General features: G+C 35.6%; 1 protein-coding gene across 1 annotated transcript in view; it reads left to right on the top strand.

The window, feature by feature from the left end:
• Positions 1-24562, top strand: part of LOC108695740 (protocadherin-15-like) — a 555442-nt gene that overhangs the window by 486562 nt on the left and 44318 nt on the right. The window contains exons 29-31 of the mRNA XM_041570198.1: positions 1485-1573; positions 19141-19317; positions 22560-22778. Of these exons, the coding sequence (XP_041426132.1) occupies positions 1485-1573; positions 19141-19317; positions 22560-22778 (485 nt within the window). The remainder of the gene's footprint in view (positions 1-1484; positions 1574-19140; positions 19318-22559; positions 22779-24562) is intronic.

Genomic DNA, 24562 nt, shown 5'->3' with positions numbered 1-24562 from the left:
TATTTAAAAAAATTGATCCATAGAAAACACAAAGAATGTTTCCTCTCAATTTGTTGGACTCCCCATGACCAAGACGAACTTTGCCAAAGAAAAGCTGTCAAGGTTCTATAAAGTCAATTGGAGCTGTGCTGATTGGTCCTATTGGACCATTTTTTTTAGCCATTCAGATTTTTTTTTTTGACGTTTCTTCACTAGTAATTTTCCAAAAAACATGGATTTGATTTTTTTTTTAGTGTACATAATTTTTATTTGGATCTTTTAATAAATTTCATGGCATTTGTGGTTTTAGAGAAAATTTTTTAATTGTTATTCAAAAAGGTCTAATACCACCAAAATCCAGCCTTCAATAAATGGGCCTCACCGTCATATTTTATATAAGAACTTATAGATGCCATTATTTATCTTTCTTACAAGGTATCTATAATGGTTTAAAAATGTCCATAAATGTATACAAATAAGCTAGATACAGAGAAAGATAAGGAAACCATGTTGCATGTTTAATGACATTGTGGGGGTTATTTATTAAAGTCTGAATGCCAAAAAATTAGTTTTTTTTACTATAGAATCCTAATTTTTAGTGGGGGAAAAAAATGCTTTTGACATTTATTATACCGAGGATGGAATTCTGAATCAGAAAATCGGGAATCTCAGACCTGCCGAGGTTATATCAATGGGATAGATCCCTATCCTATTTTGAAGTTTCTGTGGTGGAATTAGCATGAAAAATCCAACTATTTTGGAATTTTTGGGCAAAAATCCCCAAAAATCTGTCTTTTCGGGAAAAAGCCCAAAAAAATCATATGATTCGGGAAAAAACTCTGAAAAAAACCATACAAATTGGTTTTTCGCTTGATTTTATCGAGTTTGTCCCCGAACCGATTAAATTGTGTTTTTTCTACTTTGGTCAGACGTTTTTAATTTAAATACACCGAAAAATTTGGATTTTGATAAATAAACATTTTCTCAGAAATAAAAAAAATATTCTCAGAAATAGTTATAAATTTTGGACAATACTCAAGGAAACAACATGCACTTTTAATTATTTTCAAAACTAACATTAATGACTGTGATCCTAAATAAGCACAGTATCACTGTGAGGGAGCACATGGTTGATGGGGGGAAAACAAGATCATCAAGAAATGTTTTCATCTGCAAGATAATATGAGATTCTTACTAGCTACTTATTTATATAATAGGGTTATTTGAATATTTTGTGTGAAGCCCAACTGGCAGTATTAATAATACAATAAGAAAAGCAAAGAAAGATTTCCTAGGAAGAGATTATGTGTGTATTCTCATAACACTTGGATTTCAGCAAAATAGAACAGCAAGATTTTCCCACTCCGACCGCTTTCAGGGAAATGAGGAATGATGAGGTTATGGCGTTGCCTATTATCCAGATAAGAAATCATTTATCACATTTTGTACTAATAGGATAGAGCTCTTGAAGTTCCTATTGATTTTTCTATTTTCTATATTTGCAGGTTTCTGTGGTCAATCAGTTGGATATGCAAGTTGTTGTCTCTAATGTTCCTCCGACAGTTATTGAAGAAAATATAGATGATCTCTTAAGGTAATAAACTGATTTGCCATCCTTATTATTCCCATCTTTTCTAGTAAAAGGGCACCCATTTTCTTTATACTTAAAGAATATTTAAAGTGCTTTATATTTTAAGAACTGTTTGACATTGTCATGCAAACAATGAAATCAACAAGCAGTAACCCGCGTTTACTAATGTTCCATGCATCTACAATGTGCCTCTGATATGAAGGATAACATTTGAAGAATAAAAGGCATGTTTATGAAGTTACTGAATTACTTTTTCGTTCATCTGATTTGCCTACCTGGCCTGTCAATGCTTGCCGTGGCCTGTTATAAGTAGGTTTACATTACGATTACGATTACATATGATAATTATAGGCTGTCTTTGTTAAAGGGGAACCAAATCGCTCTGGATAACTACTACATAACTACCACACGCAACAGTGTTCTAAATGGACAGATAGATGAGGATACATTTCTGTCTTTCGCTCAGTCATGTTTATTGTGTTGCTGTTCAACCCCTATTTATTAGCAATTGAGTAGCAAAACATCATCTGCCCATGGGCATTTCTTAAGGTCAAGGTGCAACTTTGCTGCCTTGCACCTTAAAAAACTGCAATAGGCACTCCAAAGCCCCCATTCAGATGCTCAAATTAGGGAGCACTGGTGGGTATAAGCTGCAATGGAGCCCATACTGCAAATTAAATTAGCTACACATATTGATGTACAGTATGCTGCTGTAGGGAGCCTAGAATTACTTGAATTAGTGAATTTTCAAGCATAAGGCAAATGTAGTAGAGTCACTCACCCAAGTAAAGACATGGCCCAGGTGCTCCAGCCCCAGGCCCTCAGCTCACGGGAGCGGACAATCCGTATACAAAGCGCATAAGTATTGGTGCCGGGCACACTGGCAAACTCACGTATTGATCAGACCAGAAAAGTATTAAATTAAAAATTGAAGCTTTATTATATAGTCACCTCTTGCCTGATGCGTTTTCGTGTCACTAGGACACTTAATCATAGCCTAGAATTACTGCCAGCTTGAAGGTTGTGTTAGCTCCAGTGTTTCATTGGACTCCATTGCAAGCAATTTAAAAAAGGAGATGGGGCAGATGCACTGGCACAAACTGCAACTATAAGGAAGTGCAAGTTTAGACATATGAACCTCTAATGAATGGTGTCATATTTTTTTATTTTTGCATGTCGGCAACTGCAGCTAAAGTGGTAAATATGCAGTATAAAGTAATTCAGGGCAAAAGTTCAGTAAATTTTTAAGTATACCATGACTTTTCATTTTTTGGATGTTACTGTCCCTTTAATTGTCTTGCAGTGCAGTGAAATGTACTAGGGTTCCCTCGTCTTTGAATACGGTACATTTTTCATGTAATAAACTATACTAGAGTTAGACAATTACATACAGATTCTGTGGGGCCCATTTACTTAGCTCGAGTGGAGGAATGGAATAAAAAATACTTTCGAATTTCGAACGTGTTTTTTGGGCTACTTCGACCATCAAATTGGCTACTTCGACCTTCGACTTTGAATCGAACGATTCGAACTAAAAATCATTAGACTATTCGACCATTCGATAGTCGAAGTACTGTCTCTTTAAAAAAAACTTCGACCACCTACTTCGCCACTTAAAATCTACCGAGCATCAATGTTAGCCTATGGGGAAGGTCCCCATAGCCAATTTCTGATTGAAGGAAAATCGTTCGATCGATGGATTAAAATCCTTCGAATCGTTCAATCCGAAGGATTTAATCGTTCGATCGAACGATTATTCCTTCGATCACTCGATCTAACGAATATCGCTAAATCCTTTGACTTCGATATTCAAAGTCGAAGGATTTAACTTAGACGGTCGAATATCGAGGGTTAATTAACCCTCGATATTCGACCTCAAGTAAATGTGCCCCTAAGTATCATATTAAATGTAAGACATTATTCTGCACTGCTCCACTGGATCTGAATGCAAACAAACTAAAAATATTATTTTTACGCAGAGGCAGAAATGCATGACTTTCTCTCCAACATCCTCCCGTATGTTTAAATGCCATGATGTTACTGATATTGAAAATATTTATCATTTTTTTTATTTCTACCTCGTGTGTCATCCATTACTTGGAAAAGCCTCGCAAGCCAACGTATTGCATGAAATGTTAATATATGCAATATTCATTAAGCGCTGCATTACATTTCAATGAAGTCACCAGAGAATGTGCTGGCCTTATTAATTCACATAAGAAAATTTAATGTGAGTAACTTTCACTGGAGAGAGTGTTCTGGCTCAGGTTAGGGTTAATACAAGGGAATGAATTGTTTCTATAAGGTTCCATTACTGAAGGCTACAGGAAAGTCTCTTATTGCAATACTTCCTCCAACTTCTTTAAAAGAACCTTTTAATTCAGCCACAAGGAAACTAGAGGGCATCCCTTATCATGCTAGATATGTGTATTGGAAGTGTGGGATTTTTTTTATTGTAAAGGATAATAAGTCTTGATGTGTTCTGTAAAATGCAGTCTCTGTTACTGACAGTATGCCCATTGGTTGAGCTCTTATCCAACTGGAGCTTCCTAGCAATTTACAAACTCTGCAATAGAAATGGCATGTGGGCTGCTGATATGGTAGTAGTAATTTTATATATACAGGTATGGGATCCTTTATCCGTAAACCTGTTATCTAGAAAGTGCCTCATTATGAGAAGGCCATCTCCCGTAGACCACATTTTAACTAAATAATTAAAAAAAATTTTTAAAAAACTTCCTGTTTCTCTATAATAAAACAGTAGCTTGTGCTCGATCCAAACTAATATATAATGAATCCCTATTGGGAGTAAAACAATCCTATTGGGTTTATTTCAAGTTTAAATGATTTTCTAGTAGATTTAGGGGCACATTTACTAATGGTCGAATATCTTCGACCCTCAAAGTTAAATCCTTCGAATATCGAAGTCGAAGGATTTAGCGCTATTCGTTCGATCGAACAATCGAAGGAATAATCGTTCGATCAAAAGATTAAATCCTTCGAATCTAATGATTCGAAGGATTTTAATCCATTGATCGAACGATTTTCCTTCGATCAGAAATTTGTTAGAAAGCCTATGGGGACCTTCCCCATAGGCTAACATTGATGCTCAGTAGGTTTTAGGTGGTCGAAGTTTTTTTTAAAGAAATTTTTTTTTTAAAGAATTTTTAGTTCGAAACGTTCGATTCGAAGTCGAAATCGTAGTCGAAGTTCGAAGTAGCTAATTCAATGGTCGAAGTAGCCAAAAAAATTCTTCGAAATTCGAAGTATTTTTTATTCTATTCCTTCAATGGAGCTAAGTAAATGTGCCCCTTAGGGTCAGATTTTTCAAGGGTCGAATTCTGAATTTGAAAAACTTCCAAATTTGAATTCAAAAAGACCAACCGAAATTAAATCAAAGGTTTTTTTTTTTGGCTGATTAGTTCAGTTTTCGATCTAATAGGTCTGTTTTTGATCAAATTGGAATCATAAGAAACAAAGTTTTTTCCCCAAAAAACATGTTGATTTTTCAAAGTCCACCAATTGACTCCAAATAGGTTGTATGAGGTCCCCCGTTGGAAGGTTTTAGATGGCGAATAGTAGAAGTCACATTTTTAAAGAGACAGTACAGTAAATTCGATGTCCTCATTTTTGATTTTTTTTTTTCACATTTAAATTGAATTTGGACTATTTCCTAGTTGAAAATTATCTCGAAATTCGTTTTTTTCCAATTCGAATTTTCACTATGACCTTTGATAAATCTGCCCCTTAATGTATCCAAATTATGGAAAAATCCCTTATCAGAAAAACTCCAGGTCCCAAGCATTCTGGATAGCAGGTCCCATACCTGTACAGGTATTATATCCATAATCCAGAAACCTGTTATACAAAAACTCCAAATTACAGTAAGGTCATCTCCCATGAAGTCCAATTTAATAAAATAATTTACATATTTCTATTATTTGCTTTTTCACTGTAATTATAAAAGTGCACCTTGTACACTACCTTGCTCCCAACTAATATATAATAAATCATTATTGGTTACAAAACAATCCGATTGGGTTATTTTAATGTTTTAATGTTTTTTACTAGATATAAAGTATGGTGATCCAAAGAAGCAAGACTAAGGGGTTATTTATCAAAGTCTAAATTTATCTCAATATTTTCTGCAACAAACTCTGATCAAATCTGCTCTGGTTTTTCATGTTTATTTATTATTACATTGTCCCAAAAATTAGCTTTTGCTGGAAAAATCAGATTTTTAGGATTTTTTCATCCGATTTTCACGATTTTACTGCTCATTGAGTGCCTGCTCCAATGTAGATGATATTATATTTGGGATGTGGGGTGATATAGAGAGTGGAATGGGAGGAGGAATAAGAAGTATCTTGAACTGGAAATAGGAGTGGCTTCGCTATGTTAAAAATATTAATAAAGGTACGGGATCCATTATCTGGAAACCAGTTATCCAGAAAGCTCTGAATTACGGAAATGGCCTCTCCCATAGACTCCATTTTATCCAAATATTCCAGATTACTTGATTCAAACTAAAATATAATTAATCCTAATTGGAAGAATAACCAGCCTATTGGGTTTATTTAATGTTTACATGATTTTCTAGTAGACTGAAGGCATTTTGATCCATACCCAGGACCCATGCATTCTGTATAACAGGTCCTATACCTCTACAATATAAAACAATAGGAAGTAATCGGCAATGAAAAAAACTGCTTTTGCACTGTTCCATTATACTGGCCAGTTTCTGATATACAACACTATATATTAAAATGATAGCATCTTACAATGGAGTCTATGGAGCCCACTGGGAATCCGGGGCCACTTGTTGGATGCATAATGTACATGATAACAAGTAAATAAAAAGAAGGGTCATGAAGAATGAATGCTAAACAAAAATTCATATTTAAAGGAGTTGTTCACCTTCAAACACTTTTTTCAGTTTAGTTGGTTTCAGACAGTTCCCCAGAAATAAAGACCCTTTCCCAGGCCCGGATTTGCGGCAAGGCCCGGGCCTAGGGCGGAAAAAAAAATAGGGGCGGCATGCCGCCCAGCCGCATTATGGGGACGTGTGCCCATTCAATTACAGCAGCTGCGCCGGCGTTTTTTCGCCAGCGCGCTGGGAAGGGGAGGTGAGGTGGGCGCTAGGACCACGCGGCCGCCTGGTCGGACCGCGTGGCCTAGGGGCGCCCGTCATTGAAATCCGGCGCTGCCCTTTCCCCAATTACTTTCTATCTTCTACGTGTGAATGTTTTACTGATATTGAAGAGTGAAGTTTAATTTTTCACCTTCTAAAGCAGCTCTGGGAAAGAAGGAGGGGGGGTCGCTGACCCTGTAAAATGTTCTAAATTGATACATTTAGTTGATACATTTCTTATTTTTGTCCCTGCTGAGCAGTATTCCCCCTGGGTATCATAAAAGGAAGTTGTTATAGAATTGATACAATAGTTGCTAACACTCCAGAGATGCTGCTGAAAAATGTTTCAATGAAGGGGGTTATTTATCAAAACCCTAAAAGTTCTGAAAAACTACTCTGGCCAAATCCGACCAAATCCACATTGGATTTTTTTCCCCCTATTTATCAATAATATTTCCTGAAAATTTATTGTGCAGGAAAAAACTCAAAAATCATGAAAAAAATCTGAATACCAAAACTTTTTCGATTGATGCCTGAATACCGCAACTTCTTTCAGAAACTCAGCGCAAATCAGCATATCTTCAGGACATCTGCTATTGACTTCTACATGAACTTGGCAGGTCTAGTACTTTTGTTTTAGGACTTTGAACACCATTAGGATTTAATAAACCCAGAAAAAAATTTACTTTAATAAATAACCCCCAAAATTCTAACAGTTTACAGCCCATGCCCGAATTACTGAGCTGCCAGACGGAAACATTCAACTTTAAACTTGATTTTGGAAAAATTGTAAAAAAGCGAAAAAAGTCATTATTTCTGGTGAACGATCTGAAAATAATTAAACTAAAAAAAAGAGTTTGGAAGTTGAGCAAACCCTTTAAAAGTTTGGCAGAAGTTGTTAATGCTTATCAGAAAAAAAGTTAGGAATCTTTAGTTCATTTACCAGCCAAGAGGCTTTGTATATATTCACAAACACCACGTTGTAATGCAGTAATGAATGTGTTTATAGTATAAATATATACACACTAAAGATTGGCTCTGTAATTGATTCCTCGCAGGGTGAATTTAATTCCAAGAAATTTCCCTAGGCAAATGGACAATTTCTTTAGAAGCCTTTGAACTTTCACACAATACGAGAGTGTTTGAATAAAAGTGTTGTAGCAATTATAGCTGCAGTAACAGATCGGGATATTTCCTGAAAACATGTTTGCTTGGAAGGAGGCCATTAAAATGTCTAATAAATAATTGTGTTTGCTGGTGTATTGAATATAATTTGTTGGTAGGCTTGGAGACTCAGAGCTGATGCTTCTCTCTTGTGAACTCTTTTAAAGGAGAAGTAAATCCTAAATAAAGATGTAAGCTAGAAATTTTGTAAATGATGGTTTCTGTACCAGCCCAAGGCAACCATAGCCCTGAAGCAGTAAAGATCTGTGTCTCCAAAGATGCCCCAGTAGCTCCCCATCTTATTTTCTGCTGATTCACTGCACATGCTCTGTGCTGCTGTCACTTACTGAGCTTAGGGACCCACTCACAATATACAGTACACATAGAATAGAAATGTCACAATATAAGGCTGATTAGTAATTAATACAGATAATTACTACATGGCAGCACAGAAACCAGTGCAATTAGCATCAGAATTTAATAATCAGCAAACCTGTAGCATCAGCTTATATTACAGCCAGGGAAGCTCATTTTCTGCTGGATAATTAGTGACGAGCCCTAAGCTTAGCTTCTCAACAGCCAATCAGAGCCCACAGACACTTTCCAAGATGGTGACCCCCTGTGACAAGTTTGAAGTCCTGGATCATTGCTGCTATTGACAAGCTCAAACTTTAGCCTCGTGCAATAAGTTCAGTATATGAAATATGGACTTTTTGGCCATAATCATTTTTAGGGTTAGTTCTCCATTAACATCTTTTCAAAATGTCTTCTGGGGGATGCTAGCTGCATTCACAGTAATTCCACAGTCAATAAGTAGGATGAAGTGGTGCCTCCATTAGATACTTTAGAATAGTTAAGTCTGGAGAGCTCTGGTTTTGACCAATTACACTCCTATAAGGTGCAACTATCTTGACAATTTCATGCAAGTTGATAAGGGAAAATGCAAGCGCAAAAGTGTATAATGAAACCCTTTCTAATTTATTTGCCCTATTCATCTTTATTTTGTTTGTACACTAACTGCTGTATGGCCAAAGTCTTAATCAAACTGGATCAGTCAGTTAGAAGTCTGTCCTATGAAATTCACCCCGAATGAAGTTGCATGTGACTTCAACAGAAATCAATAGCAGTGATGAGTGAATCTGCCCCGTTTCACCTAAAAAATTCCCTAAACTTCTGTAAAATTTGCAAAACGGCTAAAAATTTGTGAAATGCAGTTGTCTACGGACAACTTTTTTTGTTGCTGTGACTTTTTTTTAGTAAAATATATTGGAGTTTATGGGTGTTTTTTTTCTCATTCCACATGCATTGAAAGGAATGGGACTTTTTTCAGCTATTTTTTTTTCCAATCCAGAATTGTGCCGCGAATCCATACATGGTGAAAAAAATTTGCTCAACGCTAATCAGTAGAAGTCAATCAATCCCAACTATCTCAAGTCAACCAGGATTCAATGAGACTTGCTGGTAGTTGCATGGGGTTTTATCCAAATAACAACTGAATAATTAGACAGTAGTGTTTCCCCCCCCCCCCAAAAAAAAAAAGATTTGAAAAACAATTTTCCTTTATATTATATTCTTTCCAATAATGACAATTTCACATTATTTTAGAGCAACAGTGAAAAAGAATTGAGATGTGTGACCCGCATTGGCATTATCGTTAAAAAGAGATTTGTAGATAATTATTACAGGTAGATTGACCTTTATAACTACATAGCTAGAAGTAAAGTGATTGATGGTTTTGCAAGAATCCGGCAACCTTGACTTAGGTTAATTCAGTCAAGAACCCTTATATTTAACATTTTTTTTTTTTTTTTTTTTAGTCTCCTTGGATGTCAAATATCCCTAGCAAGTCAATGCAATATGTTTCTCTTAAAGCACAGCGGTTTGCTGGATGATATTAAATTCCAGTTCCCCCTATCCTAAGATTATTGAGATATTGTACAAAGCAAGGTTACATATAAATAATATTAGCCCCAAGTGGGACTTTTGGTATGTCCTACACCTTTGAAATACCCTCAAGATATAATTATAGAACACCCTTATCCTGAAGAATATGAAATATGAAAGGAGTCTAGTTTTTAATTGTTACAGCCTAGGGGAGTATAAATCCCTCGAGATTTAGTTCAAGAGGAAAGGTTTAATAAAAAATGTATGCAAACATTAGAGTGTACTCGACAACAACAAATGTCACTCAATATAGAGTGATATAGTAATCCGTGATAGAGTAAGACAGTGTTATGACTATGGGTGTAAAGTGAACGTTTTGGAGACATTTACAACATGTCCTTGCTAGAAAAAATTCTAGTCCTGTTCAATAATAATCCACCCAATTAAACTCACACTTTCATAAAACAGAACACTCGAGTATGGGAACATAAAACCAATATTTAATTGAGTGTTCTATACATTGTGTAGTGGTAAGGGTAACTGGCCTGTTTCGCTAAATTGTGCTGAAATATTGCACTGGGCATCAATGGCTTTTTTTGCCACAATATGGCATTTTTTTCTCCTGTGAAAAAAAAAAAAACGTTTGCAGATTGGTGCAGATTCACAAAAAATGTTTGCCACTAGCGAAAATGCGAGTCAGGCAAAAATATTCATTCAGTAGGACTGAGTAGAGTGTACCTGAGCATTTATATTTTGCCGATTAAATTGCTAATTCAAACATTTAATTTAGAATTTTCTAAATATATGGCATATTTTCAATTGTAATAGGAAGTAAAGTGTAAGAAAATGACTTATTTGATATGCAACCTCTTGTGAAAGGTGTGGTAATGCTTTCTTTGGTAGACATTAGCGTTATAGCAACAGGATCATAAATATATGGTGACCATGCACATAGTTAACTCCTTGGTATAACAAGAAAAAAATGAATAAGCCTGTTTTCTTACTACTGACACTAGGAATATTTCAGGTCCCTTTTATTATTCATGGAGATATCTTCAGCAGTGTGACAAATATACCACAAATCCAAATTTATCATATTCCCTCATGCTGTAGAAAAATATTTTTACAGCAGGTGACAGAGCCTGCGGTGGATCTACTTTCAGAGTAATAATGCTCTGCAGAGGGAGAAAATTAGTCCTTCATTAAATTTCATGCTCATATCATATTCCTTTCAGATAAAAATAAAAGGAATTCTGCAGCTCATCCGACAACCTTCCAGTCCTCTTTTTACTTTGCAGGATCCAGAAAATCATATGTCATTAAGATTGACTTATTGTTTTATGCAAATGAAATTAAATATCCTTATCAAAACTCATGTCAAATAAGTTGCCAAAAGCTATTATTGAAATGAGATATTTAATCAACTCTGTCCAATGGAAGAAAGTTTGGAGACCATTACTGAAACTTAAAGAACAGTTCTCCAGCAAAGTCAATAAAACTAATAAATTGAGATTGAAAATTATTAAATCAAGCATAACAATTTATAAATTCAACCAAAGAAAGACAAATAATGAGTACTCAGCTAATTGGACAAGAGTTTTTCAGTAGTGATTTCTCTCTTTAAAACAAAGCAAGAAGAAATAAAATGATAGAATTGCCAGTTACTCCGCCCATAATTGAGCATCTCTGAATACAAGTAACGGGGCTGATTCACTATGGGTCGAATATCGAGGGTTAATTAACCCTCGATATTCGACTAGGAATTAAAATCCTTCGACTTCGAATATCAAAGTCAAAGGGTTTAGCGCAGATAGTTCGATCGAACGATCGAAGGATAATTCCTTCGATTGAACGATAAATTCCTTAAAATCGAACTATTCGAAGGATTTTAATCCAACGATCGAAGGAATATTCTTCGATCAAAAAAAGTTAGCCAAGCCTATGGGGGCCTTCCCCATAGGCTAACATTGACTTCGGTAGCTTTTCAATGGCGAACTAGGGGGTCGAAGTTTTTTTTAAAGAGACAGTACTTCGACTATCGAATGGTCGAATAGTTGAACGATTTTTACTTCGAATAGTTTGATTCGAAGTCGTAGTCGTAGTCGAAGGTCGAAGTAGCCCATTCGATGGTCGAAGTAGCCCAAAAAAACCTTCGAAATTCGAAGTTTTTTACCTTCGAATCCTTCACTCGAAGTTAGTGAATCGGCCCCTTAATCTTTCAAAGAAGCAGCCAGTTTCCCAATAATTCCAAGAATAGCTGAGTTCTCATGCCAATGAGACTTGGAAACCAAACGTATACTCAAGGTTTTCTTCAAGCCATTATTTCTGTTAAAAAACATTTATTCAAAATATTAAATGCTCATTTTAATTTAAGAACCTAATACAATTCTGGTTCACGTTGTAAGAATTAAGTTTTTTTACATATGTATTGACTTACATGTATTCCAAAATCACATTTTACAGTACTTTTAAAAGTGCCAATATATAGGGAATCATTATTAGTTCTTTGAGTTCAAGAAAAAATCTTTTCACTCTGTTCTTTATGCTGTCAAATACATTTGAGTGACAGTAGGCTTTTTCAGGGACCAAAAAGCTCATAATTAAAGGGTAGCACTAGATGAGTGCCTCATCTATAGGGACAGAATCTAGGGGAAGATGGTGGAAGTGTTTCTCAGCTCTGACTTCATTTCACCCTAAAGAACTAGGGATATTCAACAGAAAACCTTGTATTCAGCATGACAGAAACAAATTGGCTGAACAATGTATCTATTTAAAAAGTAAAGCTAGCTAACCATGGACCAATTATTATTACTGACCTACAGTAAGTATAAGGCCCTTCTTAAGGCTTCCCTTTCTGATATCTGATAAATATCTATTGTATGAGTTTCTGAGAAATCTTTTAGTTAAGCTTTCAATGCCTATTTTCATAGGGATTTACAGTCTGTAACAATTTTCTTGTACCATTCACCCGTTTTTATAGAAAGCTTTAAATAAGTTTATTTAGTTATTTGAATTTGGAACAAATTCCCTTGTATTTTAAAATAGTTGTTTTAAAGAATTATAAATTCTGACACATTTCAGTGTCAGCTTTTTTTGCCACTTTAGGGATCTGCCATTTTGCTGGGCAGTGGACCTTCCTTCTGGGCAGTTGACCCTTCCCCAACACAAAATTTGGGAACATTTCTAACGCTGGGGAGCGGGGATTGGGTTTGTGCATCTCCCACCTTGCTGGCATATGCTTTGTGTTGCCTGTGGAGGTTTGTGGCAGATGAACAGAACAAAAAATATTCAGTATCCGCTGGGACGAAACGCGTGAGTCCAAAAACATTTTATTAATGTCTTTTAAAGTCTGTTGATAATAGTAACACTTAGGGGCCCATTTACTAACAATCAAAATTTGTTTTTCTACAAATCTGGAAACATTTGTGGTTTTTCTAAGCTCTAAAAATTATAAAAGTGTAAAAACCAAAAATACAAAACTTTGCCAGGTAAAACTTGTTGAGGTCCTAAAGAAGTCAATGGGTGCTGTGCTGATCCTATTGGACCATTAAATCAATTCAGACTTTTAGAAGTTTTTAGATATTTTTGCTAGGAATTGTCTTTAGCGGTTTTCGAGTTATTTGTATTTTTAGCGCATCATTTTTCGTTTGCACTTATTATTTGGATTTTTTGTGAAATCTAATTTTTTCACTAGAAAAAATCAAAAAATTTTTTTTATTATACACTGATGCTGCAAAAAGCCTAAAATGGGACTTTTTTGAGGCTTTCAGGAAAAACCTCAAAAAAATTAAGAGATTCGGGAAAAAGCCTGACAAATTCATGCAATTTGAGTTTTCAATCAATTTTATTGAGTTAGTTTTATGATCCAATTAAATCAAGGTATTTTTTAATAAATAAGCTAAAATCGGGCATGGGAGTTTGGTCAAGCTTTTATTATCAATATTATGAAATAAATTCAGATTTTAGTATATAGCCCACTTAGAGTTTGTGAGTTTTATGTTTGTTTCAAAAACCTCTAAAAACACTAAAATCCTACTTTTTGTAAAAAGGCCTCTTATAATAATAAGATAGAAATCCATATTCTAAAGCTTTCCACGTGGTCGGACTTGTGGGGTAGCTAACCAATCAGACCCTGAACCGTCAGTCAAAAAATGTACAGTTCGGCGATTAAGAAAGATAGATTAAATGGTGGCAATAAGCTTGTGTTGCTAAAAAGCTGATGTTTTTACTGTAATTATGTTTTAAAATACAAGGAGATGAATTGTACAAATTACTGTACATTAAGGTGATTAGGAAAAATATATTTATATATAATTATATAAACAGAGTCAGATTACTCATAATTAATACAACTGCCATTGTCATCTCACTCTGTATACCATTCAGAATGATAAATGCTCAGGATAAAAAACAAACTGTAAACCTAGAGGCTTACAGTGCAGAAACTGCTTGCAACAGCAAATAACAGTCACTTCCCTACAGTAATTAGAAACAGCCCAGTGGGGCAGCAGAACTGGATGCATTTGCAGTTTTGGTAAAATAGACAAAATAGACAAAAATTATACTCTCCTATGGAAATTATGTGACACGTTATTCATATTAAATGATTGCCAAGGATGAAGAAATAACATGCTAAATACTTTGTATATAGATAACAGAATATAATTTAATTAAACAAATGTTAACATTCCAATTTCAATAATACAGTGTGTATATATATATATATATATAGAGCGATAATGGGACGCACATCCATTCAAATGGACAATGTCTGGGTGCCAGTCGTAAAGTAAATAAATATATCCCAGCAGATGACGGCACACCAAAAAATGTAGCAAAATGCAAAAGGAGTTAGGTTAAATCAGGTTTATTATGATCCAACGTTTCAGCTCCATCTTGGAGCTTTCATCAGGGAAGAAGGCTTCTTCCCTGACGAAAGCTCCAAGATGGAGCTGAAACGTTGGATCATAATAAACCTGATTTAACCTAACTCCTTTTGCATTTTGCTACATTTTTTGGTGTGCCGTCATCTGCTGGGATATATATATATATATATATATATATATATATATATATATATATATATATATATATATATATATATATATATATATATATATATATATATATAGCAAACTAGTTTCTAATTGTATTTGATAGGCCACACGCATCATTTTCTTTTATTAATGCTCACAAAAATTTCCTGTATTGTGCCTTTTATTGTGACAAATTATTTAGAAGAAAGCAATTTAAGTGTAAATATATTTTAGATGTTCTAATGTTCAAAAATATACATTTTGGAAAATTGGATTATTACTGCTGTCATTGTCATCTTTATCATCATTGTCATAATATATGATTTGTGTTTACACATTTATTCCTTATACTGTCTTGAGGAACAAAATCTTTGATTTTCCTCTACTTTATACTACAATTTTCAGATTCAATGTTAAAAGCAATTATACTCATATTTAAGGGATCAGTAAAAAATGCCTGTGACTCTAAGGTGATTCGAACGTTTTCAGGGAAAAATCGAGCAATTCGAACGTTTTCATAAAAAAATCAAGAAATTCTAATGGAAAATCAGGAAAATTTACGCGAATTTGTGCCAGTCTAATTTATTCACCCATCACTAGGGCTGGCTCTTTCTAAAAGCATAGGGTCAAGCAAAATGACCTAAGATGGCTGCCTATACACCAATATTACAACTAAAAAGTACACCTGTTGGTTTAGTAATACAATTTTATAAGGTAGAGTGAATTATTTGTAATGTAAACAGTGTAATCTAGAAATACAAACTATACCAAAAAATCATGACAGAATCCCTTTGAGCAGTTTCGTAATCTCTAGACCTGAAAATACACTGGCTTCACAATCCTGTTTAGTTACACTTACAAAACACTGGTCATGAAATTATTTCCCCAATTAAATCTGGTGGCAGCTTTAATTGTCTGTTATTCTTATTTCATTGGGCTTTAGCATTGAATACACTACAAGAATCAAACCAACTCTTGGTGTAAGGGGAAAACAATTATTCTTGCCTATATGTTATAATTTCTTTCAACACCAGTCACAGTCAGTTTTATCTAGTAAAGCCATTTGTCGTAGTCAGATTCAATTTATGTTACTTATTCTTGAGCTTAAACCATGATTTGCGCAAATACATCAAATGTAAAGTTATCGTACAGAGTAAATGTAGGCATCTGCTGTAAATTTAAGAAGAAACCACTGACAGATTGAAAAGGTTTTCAAAAAACCCACTGAATAAAGGACAAAGAACTACTATGAGATTCAAGGTGGAAGCTTGGGGGAAATAACTGTTTTATATGCCATTTTAAAACCTTTCTTCCTATAAAGGATAATTTGCCTAAAAGTGTGAGAAACTGCTGAATATAAAACCCATTTTTAGGTGATGGTTTATAAATATTGTTAGAATATCTGGTTTTATTTACATTTTTCAATTCAAATCGTTTTTTTTTAGCTAGGAACAATTGCAGTGGTTCATAGCTAAAATTACTGCAATCATTCTCGGTATTAAAATCTTACTTGTTTTCAAAAGTAACATCATCTTCATACTGACTAATCTGTGGTTATTTACTAGGGGCTTCAAGCTTCTTTGTGGCTTTTACTATAATTTGCAGCATACGATGGCAAGAATTTGAATACTCTGTCAATATAAAGGTTAAAGTCAATGGAAGCATGTCTTAGCATTTCTCATTTAAATTGCAAACATTGTATGTATCGATGCTATTCCGGTGTACTTATAAATCCTCTCATCCAGCAGTCCGGCAGCTGCACTATATCACTGGATAAATGCATCCTCTTGCTTGTTATACTCGCAGGGAGAAAAGCTAGAGAAATCCATCCGGAGCACAGACCAAAATCCACACAGGCATTTCTCTTACTTTCTGAACTGATCTGTGCAAAATTTGTTTTAACCAACTGGTCATCAAGGTTACTAAGGCTGCAGTTAAAAGTTCATTATATTCGTAGAAGATCTTTAGACCTTACATTGTATACTTTTTCCTACCTTTATTAAATGGGATCTCGGTGAAAATGATTTTGTTTTATAAGTTCCAGTTGTGTTTGCAAAGTTATTATTTCCCCTCCCCCTACCCAGTGGTGCTCTATGAGCAGCAGCCTTCTAGTTCTAAGATTAGTAGAAGAGCAGAGGAGTTTATACGTTGACAGAGAGATGGATAATTGCATTGTCATGAACTGGCCAGCAAGACCTCTATAGTTATCAAGATGATTGTTAAATAATGCAACCTGGGCTTATTCTATTTTTTCTTCCATTGACAGCAGTTAATTTCTACTTAATTATTTTTTTGTAAAGATGTTTCACCCTCACCTTGCCACCAAAAAGTTTATCCAAATGTGGCACCAAAAGAGATACTGATTTTTACAGAAATTAAACCATCTATCATAATATTGTCTTTGTATGCTATTTATAATGTTGCCATAAAAATATTTGCCTGTTGCTTTTACATTACCTATCTGATTCCCCATGTTCCTCTATAAGGTGACTGCCATATTTGTCCAGCAGTAGTCCATCAGCATTAGAAATTCTAACTGACAGACTTAGAACTGATGTGCTGCATTGAATAGCCAAGACAGAGTTAAAATAATTCTCACAGGTGATTTTGGAACTTGGCTTGCTTGCTGTTGGCATGCTTTAATAGATTGTAATGGTTTAATGGAGCAAAAGGTTCAGAGTTTACTACCTTAACAACTAAAACAACAATTTTTGGACAAAAACTCAAAGGAATCTCAAAGGAAAAAAACTTGAATTTCTGTGATTATTATACCGCGAAGCTGCTTAAAAGTCTAAATGTCAAATCCACCATCTCAAACCTGTCATGGTCATGTAGAAGTTATAGACAGATGTCCCCTCTACAATTTGAAGATATCATGGTATCTGCACTGAGTTTCGTCCGATATCCGAAAAATGTGGGGTTTTCAGTCGATAACCTAAAACAAATCAAGCGATTCGGGGGCAAATCAGAAAAAAGTTGGTACAGGTATAGGATCCCTTATCCGGAAACCCAATATTCAGAAAGCTCCGAATTATGGAAAGTCTCCCATAGACTCCATTTTATCCAAGTAATCCAAATTTTTAAAAATGATTTTCCTTTTTCTCTGTAATAATAAAACAGTAGCTTGTACTTGATCCCAACTAAGATAAAATTCATCCTTATTGGAAGCAAAACAATCCTATTGGGTTTATTTAATGTTTACGTGATTTTCTAATAGACTTAAGATCCAAATTATGGAAAGATCCATTATCCGGAAAACCCCAGGTCCCGAGCATTCTGGATAACAGGTCCCATACCTGTATAATTTTGGTTTGATTTTATAGTCTTTTCCCCAAACTGACATTTTCAAATTATTTTATTAATAAATAAGATAAAAATGGTGGATGGGGGTTTGGTCGAGGTTGGTTTAATAAAAAGCTAGTCAAGTTTTAGTAAATAACCCTTTTAGTGTTCTAGACCTGGCCAAACTTTGCTCCTTTTATTAAATAACCTAACCTCCATAGCTCTGCCTTAATTCCAAAGTTTAAAAATGCATTGCATCAATATGAACACATTAAGGCTCATTTCCGAAGTTCTACTACAGTTGCAGTTGAGGGAACTCTGACTACTGTAACTTCTTGCACTTCCGTGTTTTGACCCTAAGCACTAACATGCCCTGCCAGTCTGATCAGGTGAATTAATTGTAATGTGCCTATTGATGTTGGAGAACCCTGGAGCTGTGGCAAATCCTAGAACTGTGGAGAACCCTGGAGCTACTGCCATCTTGTAGGTGGTGGCAGTTCCAGGGTTTCCACAGCAGCCTGTTTCAGATCAGGCATCTGAAAACTCAAGATTTTCAGCATGTGCGCCTCATGGCTGTTTTTATGCTGATATTGTGGGGGAATATGTGGGTGAAATTGTATTTTACATTATGCACTTGCATTTGTGAGATTCAGACATAAGACATGCTATTAAATGGTCTGGCAGCTGCTAAATTGGAATTGGCTACTCTGTAGAACATTGCTTAGGGATAATTGCTTATCTTGACTTCTCTGTTCCCAATTGAAAGCTGCTTAATGCCAAAGCAGTGAGCCACGAGGAAGAAGAAATTGGGGGAAATGGGGGAAGGCACCACAATTGTCCAGGAATGGTCTGCAAATATAAAAAAAATCCTATGCTGCCTTGATCTATTATATAACACAAATACATATTTTAAATACAAGATACAACAAATAAACATATTTATAATATTATATTGTTTAGTTAGAGTAGCCCAAAATCAATGCAGAAAGCAGTTACTTGTCAATGCCAAAAATGTTTTTCATATTATATACAGTTTATCACTTTTACCATGTTTACAACAATTTTTTATCCAGGATCCTAGAGGGATACGTACAGGACCAAATCCCTGGTGCATCGGTGGTGGTGGAATCAATAGGGGCTCGGAGGTACGGCGGTGGGTTCTCCCAAGAGGACTACACCCAGAGCGATCTAATGATTTATGCAGTTGACCCCAAAACTAACAGAGCAATATCACGGAATGAGCTTTTCAAGTAAGTTTCCTATTAAAACAATTTAATTTGATGTGCAGATAATGACATTATGCCACTGTCCATCTTACAGATGTGGATAATTAAATGGGTTCAATGAGGAAAGAGATCCATTCACCTGTTAAACCATAATAAAAGTAGAACAAACCATCCAGACATCAAGACATTTCTTATTAGATGGTTTTATGGCTACCCATGGAACTTTATTTAAATAGATCATTATTGCACTATTTGCCATTGAAATGAGTACTGTGGGTTGACGAGTATTGGTCATAGTGTTATTTGTGCACCAAGTAAAGTCAAAACAAAACTGAAAATTTGAGCTGCCTTTATTATTGTGCTGTACATACCTAGGCATGCTAAATAAATAATGACCCCATCTTGTACATTCATGGAGCAATACTATTTAGCTAGATTCACCCTCCAAGATTCACACACTCACCTGAGATCATTATCACATGTTAGGTATAACAGTTGCTTCCAGTGGAATCTGAAAAAATCATATTATGCATCATTTGCAAATGACGAAAAACAGTGTCCATATAGATGCAAGTCAGTAAGGTACTTGGTAGTGATGTGTGGACCGACCTGAAGTCAGGGGGTTTGGGTCGAATTATGCACAAAGTTTGTGACCTTCTAGTGGGCCACTTCCACCTGGACATGCTCTTTTTCATATACTCGTTACAACATATCCCAACCCCTTCTGTGACATCACAGCAGGGTGGGGATGGTACGAGTATATAAGTAGGAGCATACTGTTGGTTAGGGTCGGGTGCAGGTTCTCCAGAGTCAGGTTAGGGTCAGATGTGGGTCAAGTTTTTCTCGCCCCGCACATCACTAGTACTTGGGCCCAAATACCCTTCTGTGAGTCATATATAGTGCAAATTGACCCTGACTTTTTCTAAAGAATGTTGAGCTAGTGCACCAACTGACACTGGAGAGTGGAGAACCCTGGAGATATCTCCACCCTGGACCTGGCAGTAGCTCCAGGGTTTGCATTAATAGGCGGAACAGACACCCAGAACATCAGATGCAAATACCATTCAGGAAGTGATGCAACTGTGGCAGGTAACTGCAAGGACGCTGGAATTGTGGGGGAGAAATGCTGCACTTTGGGAAAATAACATAGCAAATTGCTCTGGATACTGCAATTGTGGTTGTAAATAACCCCTATATGTTTTAAATTAAATGTAATTGTTTTTAAATAGAACATATTTTATCATTATATTTAAATATAATCCCTATTTAAATCTATACATACATTTCTATATCATAGAAATCCTATTTCTGGCATATCAGTAAGAAAGCCTTTATTTGTAGCTTTATGATATAAACCCAGATTGACAGCAAGAAGAGCCTTTTAGTGTAGTACAACTATGCTATGTCAAAGGGCTTTGAATAGCAGATCAATCCTGTTTCTGTAAATTGCACATAGAAAAGAGTAAGGGATTTTGTTAGTGCAATACCAGGTAGAACTCAGCACCTTCTCTAACCTTATCTATTTTCTACAGTACTTTAAAATACTTTCTAATACCATACATATAATATATGCAACAATCAAGAGTTATACAGGAACAGGGTGAGTTACCAGGGCAGTTATTTACTGATAGAGGGACACCTGAAGGTTCTAACCTTGTCTTATGACAAAAACTCCCCTTTACAGGAGGTAGGGGGCATTGTGTGTGGCTTCCTTAACTCAAATGTTTTATGTAACCTCCTTCCACTTCTGCTCCTTCATCACTTTTGCCTCTATATTCCCTTACTTTTTCTTCTTTTGTTTTCCACTTGATTTTCCCCATTCCATTCTAACCTTTGGTGCATTCGATGTATTTTGGCTTAAACTAATGTAGTGTGAAGACTGCATATTTTATTATACTCTGTATCCTCCACACTTACACACTCAGTATGTACAGTATAGTGTCAGAATGGGGTGTCACCATGGATGTCACCTCAGGGCCCCTGGACCCCCACTTCAGCTGCTAAACTGTACTAAAGCTGCAAACCTACGCCTCCCCTCTCCCCTTCCAGTACATTTCGTACCTCTACTTTCGGTGGCCTTATCGCCGTGATTGGGGGAGGGCGGGGAAGGAGCACTGAAAGTCTGGGATCAGAGCAGGGAGCAGATGGTTGGCCTGGGTCAGTGAGGCCCACAAGGTTTGGGCCCACCAGGTCTATTACAGGTCCACCGCTGGCCCAGTCTGGCTGTTCAGCCATTGGTTTTTCATTAGTTCAACCATGTACACACCCAGCTCTGCAATTGAAAAGGGACAAGAAGCGTTCAGTGTTCTTCCATCCAATCCCTGTATATCTGAACCAGGTCAAGCACAAAGATTACATCATATTATAGAGTCATTGCAATATATATGTTAAAGGAAAAAATGTATCAAACACCATAGGGGTATAATGATGTTAGACATTAATAATGAAGACTATCCACCACTTGATCTCACCAGTGTATACCAGCTGGCCACTTCGAAACTAAATGCATACTTAGGGGCAGATTTACTAAGCTCGAGTGAAGGATTCGAATGAAACAAAATTTGAATTTCAAAGTATTTTTTTTGGGTACTCCGACCATCGAATGGGTCAAATTAGATCAAATTTGATCGAATCAAATGATTCGAACGATTCGAAAGTTTCGAAGTAAAAATCGTTACACTATTCGACCATACGATAGTCGAAGTACTGTCTCTTTAAAAAATACTTTGACTACATACTTTGCCACTTTAAACCTACCGAGGTGTAACGTTAGCCTATGGGGACCTTCCCCAGCACTTTTCTAAAAAAAATTTTGATCGAATAAAAATCCTTCGATCGATCTCTTAAAATCGTTCGATTCGAAGAATTTTATTGTTCGATCGAAAGATCTTTACTTTGATCCTTCCATCAAAGCATTTGGGCTAAATCCTTCGAATTTAATATTCGAATTCGAAGGATTTAACTTCGAAGGTCGAATTCGAGGGTTTATTCGACCCTTTATAAATGTGCCCCTAAGTATAGTATGAACTCGGGATAATGTTCAATACAATGAATATATATATATGAAATGTGTGTGTTTTAATTAACGATTGTTCTTGAAAATTATAAGCGCTTAAAAGAACTGTACGGTGAGCCAGTTGCATGAACATCGTTTCCTGTATATTTTTGAAATCTACCAAATCATCTCGTTAACCGGTAAAATATACAAAGCAATTAAACACTTGCACATTGAAATGTGTAATGTTACTCGTGTATTTTATATACAGGTTTTTGGATGGGAAAGTCCTGGATATCAACAAACGGTTCCAGGACTATATTGGTCAAGGAGGTCGCATTTTGGAAATCCGAACCCCGGATGTTGTAGCCAATGTAAAGAAGCAAGCGCAAGCTGTCGGCTACACAGAGGGAGCATTACTTGCCCTTGCCATTATCATCATTCTCTGCTGCATACCCGCCATTATGATTGTTTTGGTCAGCTACAGACAGTAAGTCTTCTGGGTTCAAATACCGGGTCAGCACTATATGGATATATATTTATATATTTATTTATATATAATGCTTATTTATTCAAAACGTTAATGGGGGAATGGCATCCACATGCCTGATAGAAAATGGATAAAATATATATATAATATATATATAATATTTTATTATATTATCCACAGATAAAATCAGTTGGAAATACTTGAATCTTTGTTGCAAACCTAAGTTAGAGCGCAGGTGTTTTGGCCGATAACAGCCAAATCACCTGCGCTGCGGTGATCGTTAATGTTAAAAACAATATCATGTATATACTTAACTTGCATTGATCGAGACCAGGAGCGTATGAATCGTATCCTCTGGAGTTGCTGCAGGCTAACAATTAAGGCTATCTCTGCTTAAGTACAAAGTCAATTTATCAATGGCATTAGCATTTTGCCAGTAGATTTCTGTGCTGGATTCATTAACCGATATGCAGAAAACATTTCATACATTTACAAAGAGGTCCTGTGATGCAGATATGAATATCTGAATAGCAAGTACTGTACAGGGTGATTCATCAAAGTCCCCTAAGAGACAAGTGCTTAACATTACCATGCAAAGCAAATGTTTTTATCTGTTTCTTCGGGGCAAGGGGGCAATGGTTAGTCCTAGAAATGCTACTAATGAGCTACTTACAATCTTTATTTTAATGCATAACACAGACTTCTACAAGGGAGCACTCTATAAATATTAAAGGGTAGCTGCCATTTTCAGAGCAAAATAATAATAATAACCGAAAGAAAAGCACATCTGTTCATGGCGGTTTTTTATTTTCCTGATCATCACAACCAAATATGGCTCAAACGAATGATTTGTCTGATTCAGACACATTTCTCCCTTACAGTGCAAGGGTCATTGGGGGGAGGAATATGCATTTTGACCATTGGCTGTTTCGTATTACACTCATAGAAAAGCAGGTTCAGGTAAGACCTGTAGTCCATCATTGGCTGAACCATTTGAGGGCCAAACATTGAACAATCTGCAAATAAAGAGATTATTATGCAGTATTATACTGTAATGCTACTAAAACTATTACTAATGAGTCAGCCACCTCTACCGACCAATCAGATATTGTCTTGTAGTATTCTACTTACATTAAAGATACTTTTTGATTGGTTGCTAGGGGCATAGCTATTTCTGACCTTCAAGACCATTACTTCAAATGATAGAGGTAGTATTAGAAGCAAACCCTAAGTTTGTGAATTTTTTTGCTTCCAGGTTTTGTAGCAATTCATTCATGGAAATCATGTCTTTCACCAGACTTTTACTTGTGTCTGCTCCTCACGCTACTTAGAGACTGAATCATGTTTTTCAGGGAAATTGCATTAGCTGTAGATTTAATTTACACGAGGACTCCACAAAAGTTTCTAATGCTTCATTTAAAAGTTACTCGATTGATCGAAGCACAATTCACTCTCTCCAACCTTTTTTTTTACTGTAATGATGAATTGATTCATTTTCAAAAAAAAATGTTATAACTTTTGAACAAAGTCTCTCCAAGAAAAGAGTCATCGAAAAAGCTCGACAGCACACATATTTTAATGAAAAAAGGTAATTGTTAGCAAGAGGAGATACAACTCATGAGGTCTCTGAAACGTCTGTTTTCAAGGAGATTGTAGATGACCTATAAGTATGGCCAGAAGAGATAATAATTCTTTTTTACAAATATATTTTATAATTGTGGTTTTATTAAAACCTGGCAAACTTAGTTGTAGGTGTATTGTAGGTGTATTTTTAACACCTAGAT

The sequence above is a fragment of the Xenopus laevis genome, chromosome 7L, assembly GCF_017654675.1.
Source record: "Xenopus laevis strain J_2021 chromosome 7L, Xenopus_laevis_v10.1, whole genome shotgun sequence".
Lineage (NCBI taxonomy): Eukaryota > Metazoa > Chordata > Amphibia > Anura > Pipidae > Xenopus > Xenopus laevis.
The sequence above is the reverse complement of the archived record's forward strand: the minus strand, read 5'-3'. Positions and strand labels throughout refer to the sequence as shown.